Raw genomic sequence first — 17,338 nt, 5'->3', positions numbered from 1 at the left:
ATTTTTAAAATTTCTGGGCGGATTTTTACATTCGCGCTTCCAGTGTCCAATTTCACCGCAATTAAAACATGGGAGTTTTTGCTTTAATTCTTCAATATTCACATTAAATTTTGGCTTATTATAATTACCCTTAAATTTACCTTGATTCTGATGAACATTTTTATTTTCTAGAGTTGCTATTTGCTGTTCAGCTACCTTCACCTGTGCCCACATTGCTTTTTCTTTTAGCTTCTTTTGCTTGGCATCTATTTCATCACTACAGTATTTTGCTTTTCTTAAAATGTCATCAACTGAGAGTGATTGCCAACCAACGATTCCGTTTCTATTCATTTCACCAATTTCAGGTCTTAAGCCATAAACAAATCTGTATATGAAGTGGCTCATATCCTTTTCACTTTATTTTTAATAGCCACTGTATTGTTTAAATACCAGCAGTAACCTTTCATAAAATGAATGTACTGATTCTTTTGGCTCTTGATTTGTTCTATCTATTTTAACCCAATCAACTTCTTTCGGGGGAATCTTGTTTTTCAACCAGTAAATTACTTTATCATACAGATCCATAACATCTGGTGATGAAGCACCTGTTACTCTATCTCGATCAGGTTCTTCTTTTGGCCAACTTACAGAAATGTTACATTCTGTCCAAAGATCTGACAGAACAACAATGTCAAAGAATCCATCAAGATCAATCCACAGACCTTTTGAGACCTTAATAAATCTATCCACCTGTCGATACCATTCCACAGGCTTTTCTCTCAGCCGAGGGAAATCATTTGTAAATAATAAGATGTCCTGTCTTGTCCAAGGAACATGCACATACCCACCTCCTGCTATTTTTTCTCATTGGAAACTGATTTGCTACTTCACCTCTTTCTTTTCTTTCTTCTTCTCTTTTCTTTGTCCATTTTACTCTCCTTTTACTTAATTCATCTAATCTTTTTAGAAACACAATCAAATCTTTTATATGACTTATTCTTCCTGTGGAATTCAGATTTTCAATGTCTTTTTCAGTAAAATCTACTCTGTAATGTTTATCTAAATTTTTCTGTCGACTCAAGTCAACTTCTAGTACAGTAGCTAAATCTTCTAATTGGTCATATTTTGTTTTCGTTTTCCATTGAATGCTTTTACAAATAAACAATAATTCATCATCCCGATATTGCTTTAACCACTTCATTGCTAATGACAAGGTCAACTCGTCATGAACAATGGGAAATATTGATCTTCAGCATTCATGCGGTTAAATTGTCAGGTCCAAGTGTGCCAATAATTAATTCCTCCAAATCTGCTTTCAATTTTGCAACATCAAGTAATTTAATTTCTGGAGTCTTTGGGGTATGCGTTAAATCTATTTTACTTATGCTCTTTTCTGGAGTATCAGCATCAGATTCTGCACCAGTTGGTGTTCTACATAACGGACTCTGATTAAAAGTTAAATCAGGCATCATTGTTTTTTCTCAGTGAATCTCTGACAAATCTGAGTAAAATTTTTCAGCCACTTTCTGAATTTCTGCATTTAATGGAATAGTTAAAGCTGAGTGTCTAACTTCTCTTTGATCAAATACTGGTTGAACAGGTCCTATCATTACTGGTACTGTTACTGCTTCCATGCTTTTAGTTAACTGCTGTATTAATTCATCTTTCGTTCGGAAATATTCTGAAGTATTTGGCATTTCCCCACAACTTTCTGTTCTCATTACATTTCTTAGGGTTTCATTTCTGCAAGCTGGGGATTCAGTATAATTTCTGTTTTCAGCAGATATACTGGAATTAGTTTTTTTTCTACTCTTTCAGGAGTTTTTGTATTATTCGGGTATAATCTGGGTGATGCCTCATTAATAATTTCTCTAGGAGGAGCACTTGGAGTAGCTCCTGGAGGAACCATCGGAGAAGACAGTGTACAAGCTGGTTGATAAGGAGTCTGTTTCTGTTTTGTAATATAAATTTCTTCTATAACTGGATCATCTAATTCACTTTCTTCAGCATTATTATTTTTCTTTTGGGCATAATTTTTACCAGCTGCCTCACCAAATCTTGCTTGATAGAGACCATCACATGCGCTACGTCTCCATCGACGCATTCTATCCTCATGAGTTTCTCGATTAATGTCTAATCTGGTACCTCTTGTTATACCTCTATTCTCTCGTTCCAATTCAAACATCTCATCCTCCCATTCAGTTAAAGCCTCAAATTGAGTAGGTCTAGGCTTTGGTTCAAGTGTCATCATTTTGTCTCTTAAATTTTTTATAACTTTAATGTTAAACGATCCATCTTCCGGCCATGCTAAAACACCATCATTCTTGGTATAATCCATCCAATTCTCAAACCAAAGGCAAGTATGATAACCATATTCACCTTGCATATAAGCTGCAGGTGTCTTGTACTTATGAAGCAACTTTCCACCTCGCGTTTCAATTTTCTTATCGGATTTCAATTTATTTCTTAATTTCTGAAACCATGAAAGTTTCTTTTTCTGTTTAACATAATAATAATCCATGATTTAAATCTGTTTCCTTTACTTCAGTAAAGATCGTAACAAGGAAATTGGTATTCCGCTGCACCAGCCAATCCGTGCGTGAAACTCACCAACAAGCCAATCAGGTTAAGCTACGTCACCACCTTGCTCAACCAATAGAATTACTGCTTTCAGGATAAGCCAATCGGCTATCAGCTCGTCTTAGTCACGTGAACCAATCAGCGCGCTTGCTGTGACGTATATTAGCCAATCACAGTGCGGACCCTGTGACGTACACTGCCGCTGCAGCTTCTCGTCTCTCGCTCCTTGAGCTTACCCCTCCTTCACAAAATATTTTTCACAGAGCCATTTTAAGAAAACTTTTTCAATGAACTTCAATTAGTAACTACAGAAAAACAAACCATTTGTCTATTTCGCTAAAATAAAGTGATAGCCTTTGCAATCATTCAAGTATTCTTTGCGTGAAATAGACGACGCTATTCTCACAGAATATTCAATCGTTGGTAAAGTAAGTCTACTCCACCCTTCTAACAGGTAACAACGAACTAGTTTCCCTCTGAATGCACATAAAGTGACGATTCAAAGTTTTACTCGAACGTAATTACAAAATCATTTACGCACATTCAAACGGAGAAAACCCTAAACATGCATACATGAATCTTGGTAGGACTTTAACCAATCATAGAAATCCACATTCACCAGTAAAAATAAATGACGTTACCTTACCCTTCACTCAAGCTTGGATAAATTCTACTACTCTTTTTGCAGTGAGTTTTAGAACAGGACAAATGTCCCTATACTCGAAAGCTACAATTTCATAGACAACCCTCACTATACATTTTACCTAGCACATCTAAAATCCCCATAACTTGTGTTGTACGACCACAACACTAGTGATATATGACAATATCACTATTTTGAAACAGAACAAATGCACTGTGCAACTTCACCTGTCACACTACTCATATGCCGGCACAACTAGGAATTTTCACACTGCTGGAAAAAACCTTTCGACTACATATAACAACTTGACAAACTTAACATGTTTTAGTCATCAATCCTATGTAACTACCATGTAGCATGTCCGTTACCATAGTAACCCTAACTCTGCTACCAAGGAATTGATCCAGCGCCCCTATAGAAAATCTGTCTCAACAAACGCTACCCAACATCAAATACTCACCATTATTCATAAACCACTCACAAGGCCCATAAACCAACGAGACAAATGTTGGGCAACTGAATCATGTGACCTAATTAATCAGAACTTTTCAGAATACTATTTACACATTTATATACAACTGCAGTTTATCATTTCTTACCATGGTTTTTAAACATTTATCATTTAATTAAGTCCCTTAAGGCAAATGGATCAACTGATGGTAACAAGACCATGAATAAACAAGACCAGCTTGTCGTTTCAAAATCCCATTTATTAACTATTTATTCAAAGAAAGAGCATTTTTGATTAAATCTTTATTTATTAGCAATTTTAGCAGCGTTTATAGAGGATAAGCATATTAGACTGGCATTTCAAAGCAAAATCAGTTAGCATGATTTAAGAAAATAAACAGTTTCCATTCCCTAAGTTCTATTTTCCCTGTCTAAAACTTGCTTCACCTAAAAAGAAATAGTCATTTAGTCTATTATCCTTACGTGCGCCAACAAGTCCTTCAGGACGTCACCCCTTCAGGATTCGGAAAGCGAGAAGCGCCCTCCTTCCCATGGGGCAATTTTTATACCTTTCTGACTAGCTAAAGTAACTAAATTTTGCATTCTTCTCTGAAAATCCAAATTTGTCTTTGGCTGAGCCTCGTCAGTCCACCATTAGGTCATTCACTCCTGACCAAGTCCGGGCCTCATCATTAGCCCTTATTGTTCTTAGACTCTCCATCCTTCTAGCTTCCTCGAATGTGTTACATTCGCCCAAGCACAAAACTTTCGTTCCTAATCTTGGTAGGCAATTCGAACTTCCTGTCCTTGGACTTTTCTCTAAGAACACATTCAACTCGACCAAAACTGCTTCTGCATTAAATGTTGATTGTTCAGCAAAAAGCTCTTTTTTCTGCGCATGAGTGAAGCCTTCACTCTGGTCAAGTTTTCACATTCTCCAGCACTGCCAGCCATTTCTTAGGCCCATTCGAAAACTATTATTTAAACAAACACAAGACATCAATTAATTAAAGAATTGAGATTTATTCTGTTACCCACCCCTTTTGCTAATTATTAACCCATTAATCTATGTTACCTAGCCGAAGCACATGAAGCAGCATTTATATTTACTTTTCTTCTCCTAGACCACGAAATCCTCCACGAGCTTATGCCACATAAAGACGAAGAGACATAACATAAGCACACACAAAATAAGCACATGCCATTAGTTAAACGGCCGCATTTATTATTATTATTATTATTATTTTTATTTTTTTTGAAAACCTTTATTGATATCAAAAGAAGACAAATCGAGGCCCACAACCAAGCCGGCCGGCCGCAGTGTACAGAACAGGCAGGAGTCATCAGGCAAATAGTACATAATCAATCAATACAAAGCAGAGGCCGTACAATCGCAATAGGGGAGAAGAAATACAGAAACTAAAGGGCTAAAACACAGGAGTAAAGAAGGCTTAATTTTACAATAAGGGGAGAGGACGTATGACAGGCACACTTGCAATACGGAGGCATCCGACATCCCGTAATCAACCTCAACATTAAGAAGGGGGCATGAAGCAAAATATCAGGGGGACAACACAATGCAGTCAAGAAATCAGGATACGTGAGATACAGTCAGCCCCTGAGCATTATCCTCGTAACACGCCCACCACCCGGGACACCACCAAGCCAGAACAGAGGGATCGGAAGACAATGCATGAAAACCCGCCCGTCACAGTACCCTCTGGGACGCAGGAAGGAAAAAGGGAAGGGGGACTAGGTAGGGGGGGGGAGAGGAGGGGAAAGGAAAATGGAGGGAAGAAAAACCAAACAATAAAAAGGGGATAAGGAAATATGAAAAAAGAAAGGTGAAAGACACGCCGACACGGCTCCCCGTGGTGGGAGGACAGGAGACAAAAGGATTAGCGGCCCAAGTGGGGCATGGCAATCAGATGGAAAGACAGCCGAAATGTAGCAGGAGGAGTAACGATGCCATACTCCCACCCGAAACACACCATAGGAGGTCGGGACAGACGCGGCCTCACGAAAAAGAGATAGAAAAGGGCCATAGAACAAGAAGACAAACAAAAAATAGAACCCAACCCACCCGTCCCACCCTGCACCCCTGTAGAAGGCAACGGCCTACCCTTCAAACAGCGTGCCTGTCGCCCTAAACCAGAACCCGAAATATAGCAAGAAGAAAGAAAGAAAAACGAGACAAAAAGGCCACAAAAGCGGAGAAAGAAAACAGGAGGGAGGAGCAGAATAACTATAATACAAACGGTAGGCCACAGCCCTCCGCCCAACCCGACAAATACAATCAAAAACAGACCAGGACGACACCCCATCACGCGTCACAAAATATTAGGAGAAGGGGACCTCCCACCCCTCTACTATAGGAAACAATTGTGCAACTAAATCGCATACCGGGAATCAAGCAGAAGTCGTACATTTCACCCCCAACCCTTCCGAACGACAAACCCCACCCACCACATGGCAATGTACAACCACATACTAAATACGAAATCAGCATATAATCGAGTGGAATAATGACTAGCATAGCTACGTGGGGGGTAGATAGATCGAAAAGTAAGCAGCAGTCCAAACGGAAAGTATCGATGCATCAACAATCGAAGCACGAGCCATGAGAAACAGGAGTTCAGTTGCGCCACTGGAGCGGGCGAGGTGGTCCCAATTTTAAACACAGGCAAAGTCGAAGCAGGCGCAGGAGGAAGTCCACCCATAATTCCAGTCAACAATGTCGAACAGGGTCGCAGTACAGCATCCGAGTCCCCGGGGTCCGAACCTTGAAAAGCAGGGCGCCCCAAAGTCACCAGCACACTACACGATCTTCGATCAGTGGTGGAGACACTCAGGTCAATCGAGGGGGGTGAGGCAATGGAGGCATCGAAACAAGAGGGCGACAAGAAGAAACGGCCGCCCAAAATGGCGGCGGATCGTGGCGGACCCACCGAGACGCCCAGGGCCAGGGAAGCGTGCAGGGATCTGAGGGCTTCCAGGATATCTCTGACTGTCGGCTCACGCCCACCAGATCCGATCCCCACACAATCAGGCAACTCGGGCCCGCCGCCACAGGGTGACTCTCGTTCCAGAGGGCCGGCCGCCATTTCGTGAATCAGCCCAAACGCCGCCCACGAGGACCCCCGGAAATAACAGTTCTCAAATGTAGGACTTTATAAGCGCCGGGGGTCCCAGCAAGGGCGGCTTCGATGCCAAAAGGATGTCCGCCCAAAACGGGTCTCCGCCCGCACCAGCACCGGTGCCCCAAACAAGCGGAGTCCGGGCCCCGAGGACCAGGGCCGCCGGACAAAGCAGCGGCGGGGGGAGACCCCCTCTCAGAATCAGGTCCCGGGGCTTCTCACCCACGTCGGCCACGCGACCACCAGGGCAGGTCCGGTTCAGGATCGCCGGGATCTTCGCACATCGGCTCCCAACACTGGTTCTCGCTCTCGGCCGGGGCCGAGAGCCGTCGGATCCCACCGGCCAGGTCCCGGTCCAAGTCTCGCAGAGGCCCCGATCTCTCGGAGGCCAGAACTCCGGAGCCACTGCACGTCCAGACCCCGGGGTCAGATGGTAAGTACAAACAAGCCGTAATGTTTCCAATTCCCCAAAAGTGTGCCGTCCCAGGACAGGATAAAAGACAGGATAGGCAGTCAGGATGGAGGGCTGCGGGAGCCGAGCTAAAGGGCGACCATCACGGCCGCGAGCTAGGCTCCTCCCCTTATTATTATTATTAAAGAAGTTTGAAAAGCGCCTGGTTTACGCGCACCGGCGTGTCCCCGCGCTAAGGTGAGAGGGAAGTGGAGGCATAGCCGGATTCGATTACACAAGTGTAGGGCGGAACAAGTGGGTTTTGAGAGCTCTTCGGAACTTGGTCTCAGAGGGTTCCAGACGCAGCTCTAACGGAAGCGTGTTCCAACTCTTGGCTGCAATGTGCCTGAAAGATCTGCTCCCCATTCGTGCTTTGTTGATTTTGGGGATAGCTACCAAGCCGGTGCCAGAGGATCTAAGCATCCGCTTGGGTCTGTACGGAGTAATAAGGCTCCGCAAGGGACTAGGCGCCTTTCCCCCGAGGATGCGATGACACGTGCAGAGCGCCTTGAAAGTGATCCTTTCTCTGACTGGGAGCCAGTGGAGAGCCTCCAAGGCGGCTTTCGAGGCCGATCTTCTCGGGAGCCTCAGCACCAGCCGGGCTGCAGCGTTCTGTAGCACCTGGAGGCGATTAAGACTTTTGACCGTGGCCCCCAGATAAAGGAGGTTGGCGTAATCAAGTCGCGAGGTCACAAGGGCGTGCACCAGCGTCCGTCTAGCACCAAAGGGAAGCAGATCCAGAATCTTCCGTAGGTTTTTGAGGATTCCAAAACAGTTTAATACTGACAAAGACAATAGACAAGGTTAGTTTATTATTTTTCACAAACTTGCAGTTGCAACATAGAGCACATGAGTTAGTTCCTTGTGTCGTGTATGCATTTTAAACTATGTTGATTAGTACTTTTCATAACAAACTCATTAATACGATTATTTGTTATGGAAATTAACTTTGCGAGACAGAACAAAATATTATTCTGAACCTCGCTCCATCAAGGGCACTGTGCTTAAATGGTTTGCTTCATTCCTCTCTGATAGATCCCAAATGATCAAAATAGCAAACAGTCTTTCATCTCCTTTGGCGGTAGATCAAGGTGTTCCTCAAGGCTCTATACTTGCACCCACATTTTCCAATCTCTATTTAGAACCACTGGGAAATCTCCTCAGTAAATCCGGGATCCACTGTCATCTCTATGCAGATGACATTCAAATCTACCTCAAGGTTGCCTCCACTCACGATCTCGCCATCCTAAGCTCTACTCTCGACTCCATTCAAAATTGGATGTCAACTCATCAACTGATTCTGAATCACTCCAAAACTGAATTCCTCCTCCTCTCCTCCTCACTTTCTCCTCCCCGGTTCAATCATGAATGGATCAAATGAATCTACTTAGCAATAAACCCATCATTGTCGACAGCGCAAAATCCCTTGGTGTCATACTCGACAAAAAACTCAATCTAATCTCCCACATCAATTCCATTGCAAAGTCTGCTCGATTCCAACTGCACCTGCTTTGGGGAATTCGTCGCTTTTTCACGGAGCAAGACCTTAAAACCCTGGTGCAATCGCTGGTCCTCTCCAGACTGGACTACTGCAACTCTCTTCTTACTGGCCTCCCCAAATCCCACCTGTCCCCCCTTAAATCTGTCCTCCATTCAGCAGCTCGTTTCATTTATGGGGCCAAAAGAAGCGACCACATCACACCGATGTTATCCACCCTCCGCTGGCTTCCCATCGAGGCTAGAGCAATCTACAAGACTACCTGTATCACTCACAAAGCCTTGCACTCCTCCTCTCCTCGCTACCTGCCGAATAAACTGAAACTCTCTGGAGGCTCCAGACCATCTCGTAATGACGAACATTTACTACTGGAACCTCCCACTTTCAAGAAGGAAAGATCGATGGTCCAATCCTTTTTAGGCAACGCAGTGAGAATCTGGAACTCACTTCCGCCTCAGCTCCGGACCACCACCTCCTCCCAGGCCTTCAAAACAGACCTCAAAGTTCTCCTCCTCCAAAGACACCTCCAAATCTAATTCACGCCCTCTCTATTACCTGAAGGAAGACCTCCCATTATTGAAAATTCTATTCTCCATGACTATGGAAGTGCCTTCCCAGTGTGTTCTTGTGGTTGGAGTGTTTGCCATCTATTGCAGTATTATCCTTGTACCTGTGTTTGGTACTCTTTTGTAACATGCACACAACACTTTTCTATGGAATTGCCTCCCCAGTGTGTTCTTGTGGTTGGAGTGTTTGCCATTTATTGCAGTATTATCCTTGTGCCTGTGTTTGGTACTCTTTTGTAACATGCGCACTCCACTTTTCTCTTGTAACACACTGTTTGCTACCTCATTTTTTGTTTGCTTTTTGATACTTGCACAAGTGCCACCATTGCCTACGTAACGTTTGTTCTTGTGCTTGAGTGCCTACCATATATTGCAGTATTATACCTCTAATTGTACTTTGTTTTCTCTTGTAACCTGCACACATGTCACTTTTTTCTCCTGTAATGCTACCTCATGTATTTTGTTTGCTTAAAATTGTCACTTTTGCTTCCTAACTTAATGTTTGCTTTTGTAATTTGTTCACTTGTAATTTTCTCCTCATGTATCATTACTGTTCCTATTGTGAAGCGCTCTGACGCCTTTGCCTTCGGGTAAAGTCCGCGCTACGTAAAAACGCATAAATAAATAAATAAAATAAATAAATAAACTCACACATCCCTACAAACCCAGCGCCAGCCCGAACTCCTCCCACAACGATGACGTATAGGCTGGGAATTCCCCACTTGACCACGTGACAACGGGCGAGGCGGGTATTGGTTAATCGATTGCTACTGAGAAGTGAGTAGCTAGACAGGCACCAACAACCAAACACGAGAAACTGTGGTGCCAAGGGCGCCATCGAGGGGCTCACACCCCGGTGTACATGAGTGGTGGGCAGGACACCCACCCTCGTTCAGCCGCGCTGAGGCCCTAAGGGAGCGGGCGCTGAGGCCCTAAGGGAGCGAGCGCTGAATACCAGGTCCCGCTCCAGAGCTTTTGCTTTCATTTCGGCTGTTGGGTTTTTCCGGTTACTCGTCTGTCTCCATTTTTTGAGGGGGGTTCGTAGTATTTCCTAAAGTTGCTTCAGGGTGCTGAAAACAAATGGGAATATTCACGGAGAAGGATGCCGCTTGAATTCATTGCGTCCGAGCATGAAAAAGCGGACAAATTCCGAGCGGCAGTAATATTCGTTCACGGGGTAGGACGTTGTGGGCTCTCGGGGATTTTTTTACGGGTAGTAGAGGCTATTTATGTAGCTGGGCTTGTCTTGTCTGCGGTGCTTGCAGCCGCTTCAGTGGTTCTAGGGTCATGTGCATTTTCCCAGCATGTGTCCACAACAAGAGACATTTTTGGGGAAAAGGGAAAATTTCGAAGAACTTCTCGAAATGAATGACATTTTAAACAGAACGCCCACGGAAATCTGTATTATAGGGGACCGAAAAGTACGGATAGTTCAATATAGATGTTGGCAAGTAACAACTGACCACCCCGGAACCCCAGTACAGGAAATATGAGATTTTTTGGGTGTAGTGAAGCATACAAACGTCCAAAAGAGATTGATTTTCTTTTTTTCTGTTCTAAATAATTTTATTCTGTCACTTAAACTGTTTTTTTAGTTAAATATTAAAATCAAGTCATTCATATTTTTAGTCGCATCATGCTAGTTCTGGATTGCTGGCCATGGTGGATTTTTGGGCGAGCGAGAGCCAAATGACGTATGAACTAGACTTGAACAGTAAAGCTTTTAAATGTGTGGACATTTTTTACTTTTATTTCATATTTGATGAAAAATAACTTTTTGGGGGAAGTCCAGTGACTAAACAAGATTGTACGACTGAAATCAGACATTTCGAATGGCATGTATTGGATAAGAAACCCAAGAAAAATTGGAACGATGTTTCACCCAGTGAAGGAGAACCGACCACTGGCGCTGGATGACTTTGCCATACCTAGTGTGCAGGAGGGCCTGGTAAGGGAGCACAGAGGCCACATTGAGGCCCTTTTTGGGGTGCAGTTGGATGTCTTGGAGGTGCTGGGCCGGCCTTTGGCTCCTGGGGAGACGGATCCCCAGCAGATCTGGCTGCAGCTGCAGGGTCCACAGGAAGATCTGAACAAAGCCAAGGTATGTAACATGAATTTTTGGAATGATTTAATCTGGGATTTATTTCTTTGTTTTTTTATATGGAACTATATCCCAGGAAAACCAGTGACAATGTTTTGAATGGGAAACGGAACACTAGTATGTCTTGAAGCAATACTACCATATATCGTTGATGTGAAATATCCCAGGGAGAGAGAGTACTGACCGCATCCCAAAGAGAGTGGGGTTTCCATTAGATGTTACCCCTGGTTTTGGTTCATCTTGTTGTACCATATATTTATGCAGCTCAGCACTTACCAATTTAATATTTAATTTTCACTCTAAAGAGTTTATAATCTTGATAATGGGTGGGCCAAAAATGCAGGGTTTTCTTTGGGGATTAGCTCTTATGATCCTTTTTCATGATCCTCTTTCTTGAGCAGTGTTAGGCGGGGGCAGAGGTCCGAGCCACTAAACAAGGACTTTCCACTTGACTCTAGCAGTCCCTGGAATGGTGCCCATGCATCCCTGTCACAGAAAAGCGGCATTCCGCCAAAAATCCTCATGGAATCTGTTCCTCTTGGAAGCTACTAGGAACCCCTCCCACCACAATGCTGCTACCTGAAAACAGCATGTAAGAAATCTTCAGATTCATTTCTAAATTGGGAAATCAATGGACGATACCTGATGGCTACTCATGTATTATAGTCCTGGAATGCTATGAAGGGGTTCTGGTGCAATGTTTGTAAACCAAGAGGTTGAAGGGTGAGAGGTCTGTAACTGGCGCAAGAATGTCTAGATTAATTTATTGGCAATAAAAGCAGTGGTTACTTAATACTTTTTTCTTTTCTTTTTTTTAAAAGCAAAACCACCAGTTCAGGCTTAGCTATGCACCAGTTCGTTGTTATCGGATTGCAAGAGCAAATGACGTACAAGGGCATTTTATTCTTCATGGTTTATTCGCTCCACGGCTCTCCATCTTCCCAAAAATTATATTAAGTATTCATAATCTTATCTATTTCTAACAACCTTGATTGTTTTTATATTTTCTTGAAGTTTAGGTGAAGGACTATGCGGGCAGGAAATTGGCTGTATCATCTCATTAAAGTGTGTGCTTCATAAGCATGGGTTTGGCCGTGGCTACCTAGAGATCTTAAAGAGCTGTTCCTGTCCTAAAAGAACAAATGGTTAATAACCCCCTTTACCTGGAATAAGAGTGTGCTAGGAAATTCGTGGGTAGGAACGCAAGGTGGCTTCCTGATAGGTACACATTTGGCGAAATGAATTGTTAGGAGTTGTGAAAGTTTTTGAGCAATAACCTTGTCAAGGGGGCATGGATGCCATACTGGAAAAGCAGGTGGTTGCTTCATTAAGTTTCCCTGGTTTTCTGAACTTTACTGTGAAATACGTGGCAAAATAGTATATAAGCTCCTATGATGTGGAAATTTACTAGCCATCGCCACTGGAGATACTAATGTTTTAATCTTTAAATAGTGTACCCTAGTGGCTTGAAGAAATGAGTATGACCTTGCTTAATGTAACTGGTGCTCCTGAAGTGCGCCCCAATCTTTGCTGAATCCCAAAAAGGCAAGGCACAAGCAGCAGGCACTCCCCAGAGAAGGGCAGTCTACGTTCAAACAGTACCAACATTTTTAAAGTACAGAACACACCCCCGTAAAACTCCCAAACCAATTTAGAATAATAGAGAACAATGTTATGACCAAAATGACACCAATATGACCAGTTAAGGGGAATTGGATATATTGATTTTTATACTTTTTAAACAAAAAGTCAAGCACTCTAGAAAGTCATCCGTTTGCGGTGGTGCAATTTCAGGCCAACCGCAATCCAGTGGAGATTGGTTACACCTAGCGGGTTGTCCCCGTCCTGGTCCGACTTGATCTCCCACTGGTGGGAAGCTGTTTCTGGTCAATTCCGCATCCCCTAGCTCTTCAGGGCAGGCTTCTGGGCCCCAGATCTATCTCCAGCCAGGACTCTTGCATGGTCCAGTCCTCTTTAGACAGCTAGGGCCTCCTCGAGTCAGGAGTCCTTCTGCTGTTTTGTCTTCCTGAACCAGGTAAACGAGAGGCCAATCACTTGACCAATGAAGAGCAATTCCAGTCCACAGTTGCAAACAGGATTTCACGAGTCCTTGAATCTTTGTGAACCCTATTCTTCCAACAGTAGCAAAGACTCAGAAGTCCGGTTTCTTCTTCTAGCTGGTCCACCTTCTTCAGAGGAAGCCTTCCCACTTACAGTAATGATCTGAGCAGGTGGTGGTGGAAGTGCCAGATTTAACCTGTGAACTACCCAGTGATTGGAAGAATTCTACCTCCCAATCCTAACACTTTTCTTTTAGTCCTCCGCCTTCTTTTGCTGTACTTCTTCTTTGCCATACTGTGAAATTAACAAGGAGCCCCTGTCTAAAGATGCTGAGATCCAGCTGCAACCAGGCAGGCCTGTCTTTAGCTTCTAGCCACTCCCCTACCCAACAGAGTCCAAACAGTTTTTCCGTTTTATTAGCTGAAAGCCTAACTGTCTAGGAGGATCCTAGGGATGAATACAAGAAGACCTTCTTAGCCTTTCCAAGTCAAAAGACGAAGTGCTAAAGCTACTATTTGTTCTGCTGACTGTTCCTGTCCACTTCTAGATAGCTAATCCCTGCTGAGTGGTCAGCAGTTACCACCCGTTGACATTTCTTAGACCCAGAGGCAAGCCATTATTCTCTGAACCAGAGTCGTTTACTCTCCCAGCCACAGGTGTGTGTTCCAACTACAGAACGGCGGAAAACCAGTTCTATCACCTAAAACACTTCAGGTTTGATAGGTGGTAGAATTTGTTTTCCCTTCTGTGACTGAGGATGTGCTGTCTAGGAGGATCCTGTGAATTATTAGGAGAAGCCCCCCGAGGCATCTCTAAGTTAAAAGAGGTAGTGGTAAAGCTGCCCTTTGTTCTGCCAACTGCTTCTGTCGCATCTTAAAGAGCTAATACCTGCTAAGTGGTCAACAGTTAAGGCCCATTGACCTTTACTAGGCCCAGAGGCAAACCATTGTCCTTTGAGTCAGTGTTGGGAACTCTCCCTGGCCACGGATGTGTATTCCAGCTCTAGCAGTATAATGAGTGGCAGAACTGGATGTAAGCCAGTTCTGGCTCAGATAACTTAAAGTACGTTTTTACCAAGTTACTTTTCTGTTTACGTTATCAAAAAATCCGACTTGACCAAAAAAATCTTAATTTAAAAATTAAGCAGGAAATAACTTTGAAGAATTTTTCTAGCCCTTTCCTAAGCAGAGGTGGATTTTAATCCCTCCTAAGCTTTAGAAATGCTAGCCTGATCTACATAGTGAAGTAGCTTTTGGGTTCATTTAGCAGTGAAGGGACACACGAATCTCCGTATGTAGTGTATCCTATTTTTTATAAATTAGCACCCGTCCCTGTGAGCCTACAAGTCATGCTTTAGGGGTAAGTTAGGGATATATATATATATATATATATATATATATATATATATATCTCTCTATATATCACAAATTCCTTCTGGTCCAAGAAGAACACCAGAAACTCAGAGTGCTTGCAAAAAGTGTTAAATTTAATGGCAACAACGACGCTTTTCGAATTTCTCCTTCATCACGGTCATAGGATTCATTCCATAGTGCAAATTTAAAATACAGTGCATACACATAGAAAGTGGACTGATATCCTCAAATGTTGAGTCCATAACACTGTAACATAGCTGCCATTTTGTAAGATCAAATCCGGTTAAGACCATTCATGTGATCCAATAATAATTCAAAACATGTATTCATTTCTCCTATCAAATCTACATATAAATCAGAGAAATTGCATTGCGTCCCATACTGGGAATTCTCAATTTGCTTTTATCCCATGTGATCAATGTAGAATATAAACAATGTATTGTAAACAAATAATTGTCGAAACCACGTTATTTGTAATGCCAAAGAGTATGCCTACAATTGCCAACAATGATGTTACAACTCAATCGCTGTATTCGCTCAAATCTCCGTAGTGTTACTGTATGCTCAGAAATTGCTCTTGCTCAATAAAGCATATTCAAAAATAAACAAGCATTTACAATGCAATGGTCTCGGCATTGTTAAAGTTAGAGCTATTGGCATTGCTCATGACATTATTTTTATTTATGTTTTTGTTTTTAACCCCTTCAGCGCGGCGCGAATTTTCGCGCTGTGCTGAAGGTTCTATTGGGCCTATGGACTCATGACGGAACGGTTCCGTCATGAGCACAGGCCAACCGACGCTCATGACGGAACCGTAACGTCATGAGCATCGAAGGGGTTAAAACATATAAATAAATGGCATTGTCATTTACAATGCCAATAGCTTAATAACTCGCAAATGCGAGACCTATTGCATTTGCACCCACACACAGAGCCACACACACAAAGCCACCCACACACACACATACAGAGCCACCCACACACGCACAGAGCCGCCCTCACACAGACCCACCTACAAAAAATTCTACCCACACAGAGCCCCTCCACAGGCAGGGGCCGAGAGCCAAGTGTATTGATAATAGCGAGACAGAGGCCTCAGTCACACACTCTGGGCTGCCAGTGCCGATTAAACCACAGCTCCGCTGAGGCACCTCAGATGTGCAACAACACACAGCCTGCTGCTGCTATCCAGGGTTTAAGACACACACCCCTCAGTATTTCCATGTGTAAAAGTTACAAAATAATAAAGCAATAGTATCAAAAACGGTGCCAAATTATGCCACATAATTTGCTCTTTCTTGTCGCATAATTTAGTCAACCCTGCCACATAAATTGGTGTTCCACTGCTGCATATTCTAGGGACCCTGCATACAGCCCAAGCTCCCTAGTACATTCAAATGTGTGAGTCTGAAATCAAGAGTTTAAAGAAATGCTGAATTTATCCCCAAAAAAAGAGAAATGATAAAAGGATTGAGTAATTGTGCATGTGATTGACTGTATGGCCTCTTCTGATGCGCTGTTGGTCGGGTCCTGGACCAGGTTTGATGCCTTGCACAATGGAAATCGGGCGCACACGTGGTGGGCCTTGATCCAATCACTAATATTTCATTTAAGCAAACAAAAAAAATCACTGATAACACGTATTTAAAATAGCGTCATGGTTCAGGTAGTGCAAGCACTGTGCCACTGATGTTAAAATAGCTAGGAGTTTCCCTGAAAAACTATAGTTAAGTTGACAGTATAGTTCCACATCAAAATCTAAAAATCCTTGAAAGTCACAAGTTGTTGACCACTGCACAAAGCATAACCATCAAAACAAAAGATTGCCCTGAAATTGTATGTTTGTGAACTCACAACATTTAACCAATAAACAAACGGATCTAACAAAACAAAATCATTAAATAACACATATGCAAACAAAAATATTCTACTGTATTCTTGTCAAAGGTAACATGATATGTCATATCATCAATGTAATTTCCAACATATACGGTCATGAGCTGTTAATTTTTGTTTGTTTATTGGCCCATAATTGACCACGACTCACGTGAATTGGGAAAAGATGTTTAACCAGAACCAACGTATAAGAGGTCACATCGATACTTTGAGATGAAAACCACACTGATTAGCTCATGTGACTATTAGCAGGATTGTTTCCTTCTGTCGTGTCATATGAATTCTGTCACACAAAAACAGTGTATTCTCCTGCAACTTACACTGTACTGTTATAATAACATGGATTTTTTCCTCTGCACTCCTGTATTTATTAATACAATTATTCCAAACAACATGCTGTGGGGCCACTTTTATGCTCACTGTGTAGCGCTTCTGGGTGGCAAAACCATTTCCTAGGTGTCAACTATCTGAAGCTGTTCAACGTGTTGTGTTACAGATGAGATTAGTTCACAGGCTGTGCAGTTGTGAGGGAATGTTTCAAAATTCTGTCAGCCACCCTGCTGAGCGCCTTGCCACCTTCCAAGGGAGCTTCTAGGCACCGTC

General features: G+C 42.8%; 1 protein-coding gene across 2 annotated transcripts in view; it reads left to right on the top strand.

The window, feature by feature from the left end:
- The first annotated feature begins 10,024 nt into the window (after nt 1-10,024).
- The window catches only part of LOC144755661 (NEDD4-binding protein 1-like), a 272,368-nt gene continuing 265,054 nt past the window's right edge, over nt 10,025-17,338 (top strand). Inside the window, exon 1 of one of the 2 annotated variants that reach the window (XM_078644828.1) lies at nt 10,025-11,252. In XM_078644828.1, coding sequence (XP_078500954.1) covers nt 11,142-11,252 — 111 coding nt within the window. In that variant the 5' untranslated portion in view covers nt 10,025-11,141. Of the gene's footprint in view, nt 11,406-17,338 lie in introns of both variants that reach the window. The other variant, XM_078644827.1, reaches the window with a different exon arrangement.

The sequence above is a fragment of the Lissotriton helveticus genome, chromosome 5_1 (assembly GCF_964261635.1).
Source record: "Lissotriton helveticus chromosome 5_1, aLisHel1.1, whole genome shotgun sequence".
NCBI classification, from domain to species: Eukaryota; Metazoa; Chordata; class Amphibia; order Caudata; family Salamandridae; genus Lissotriton; species Lissotriton helveticus.
The sequence above is the reverse complement of the archived record's forward strand: the minus strand, read 5'-3'. Positions and strand labels throughout refer to the sequence as shown.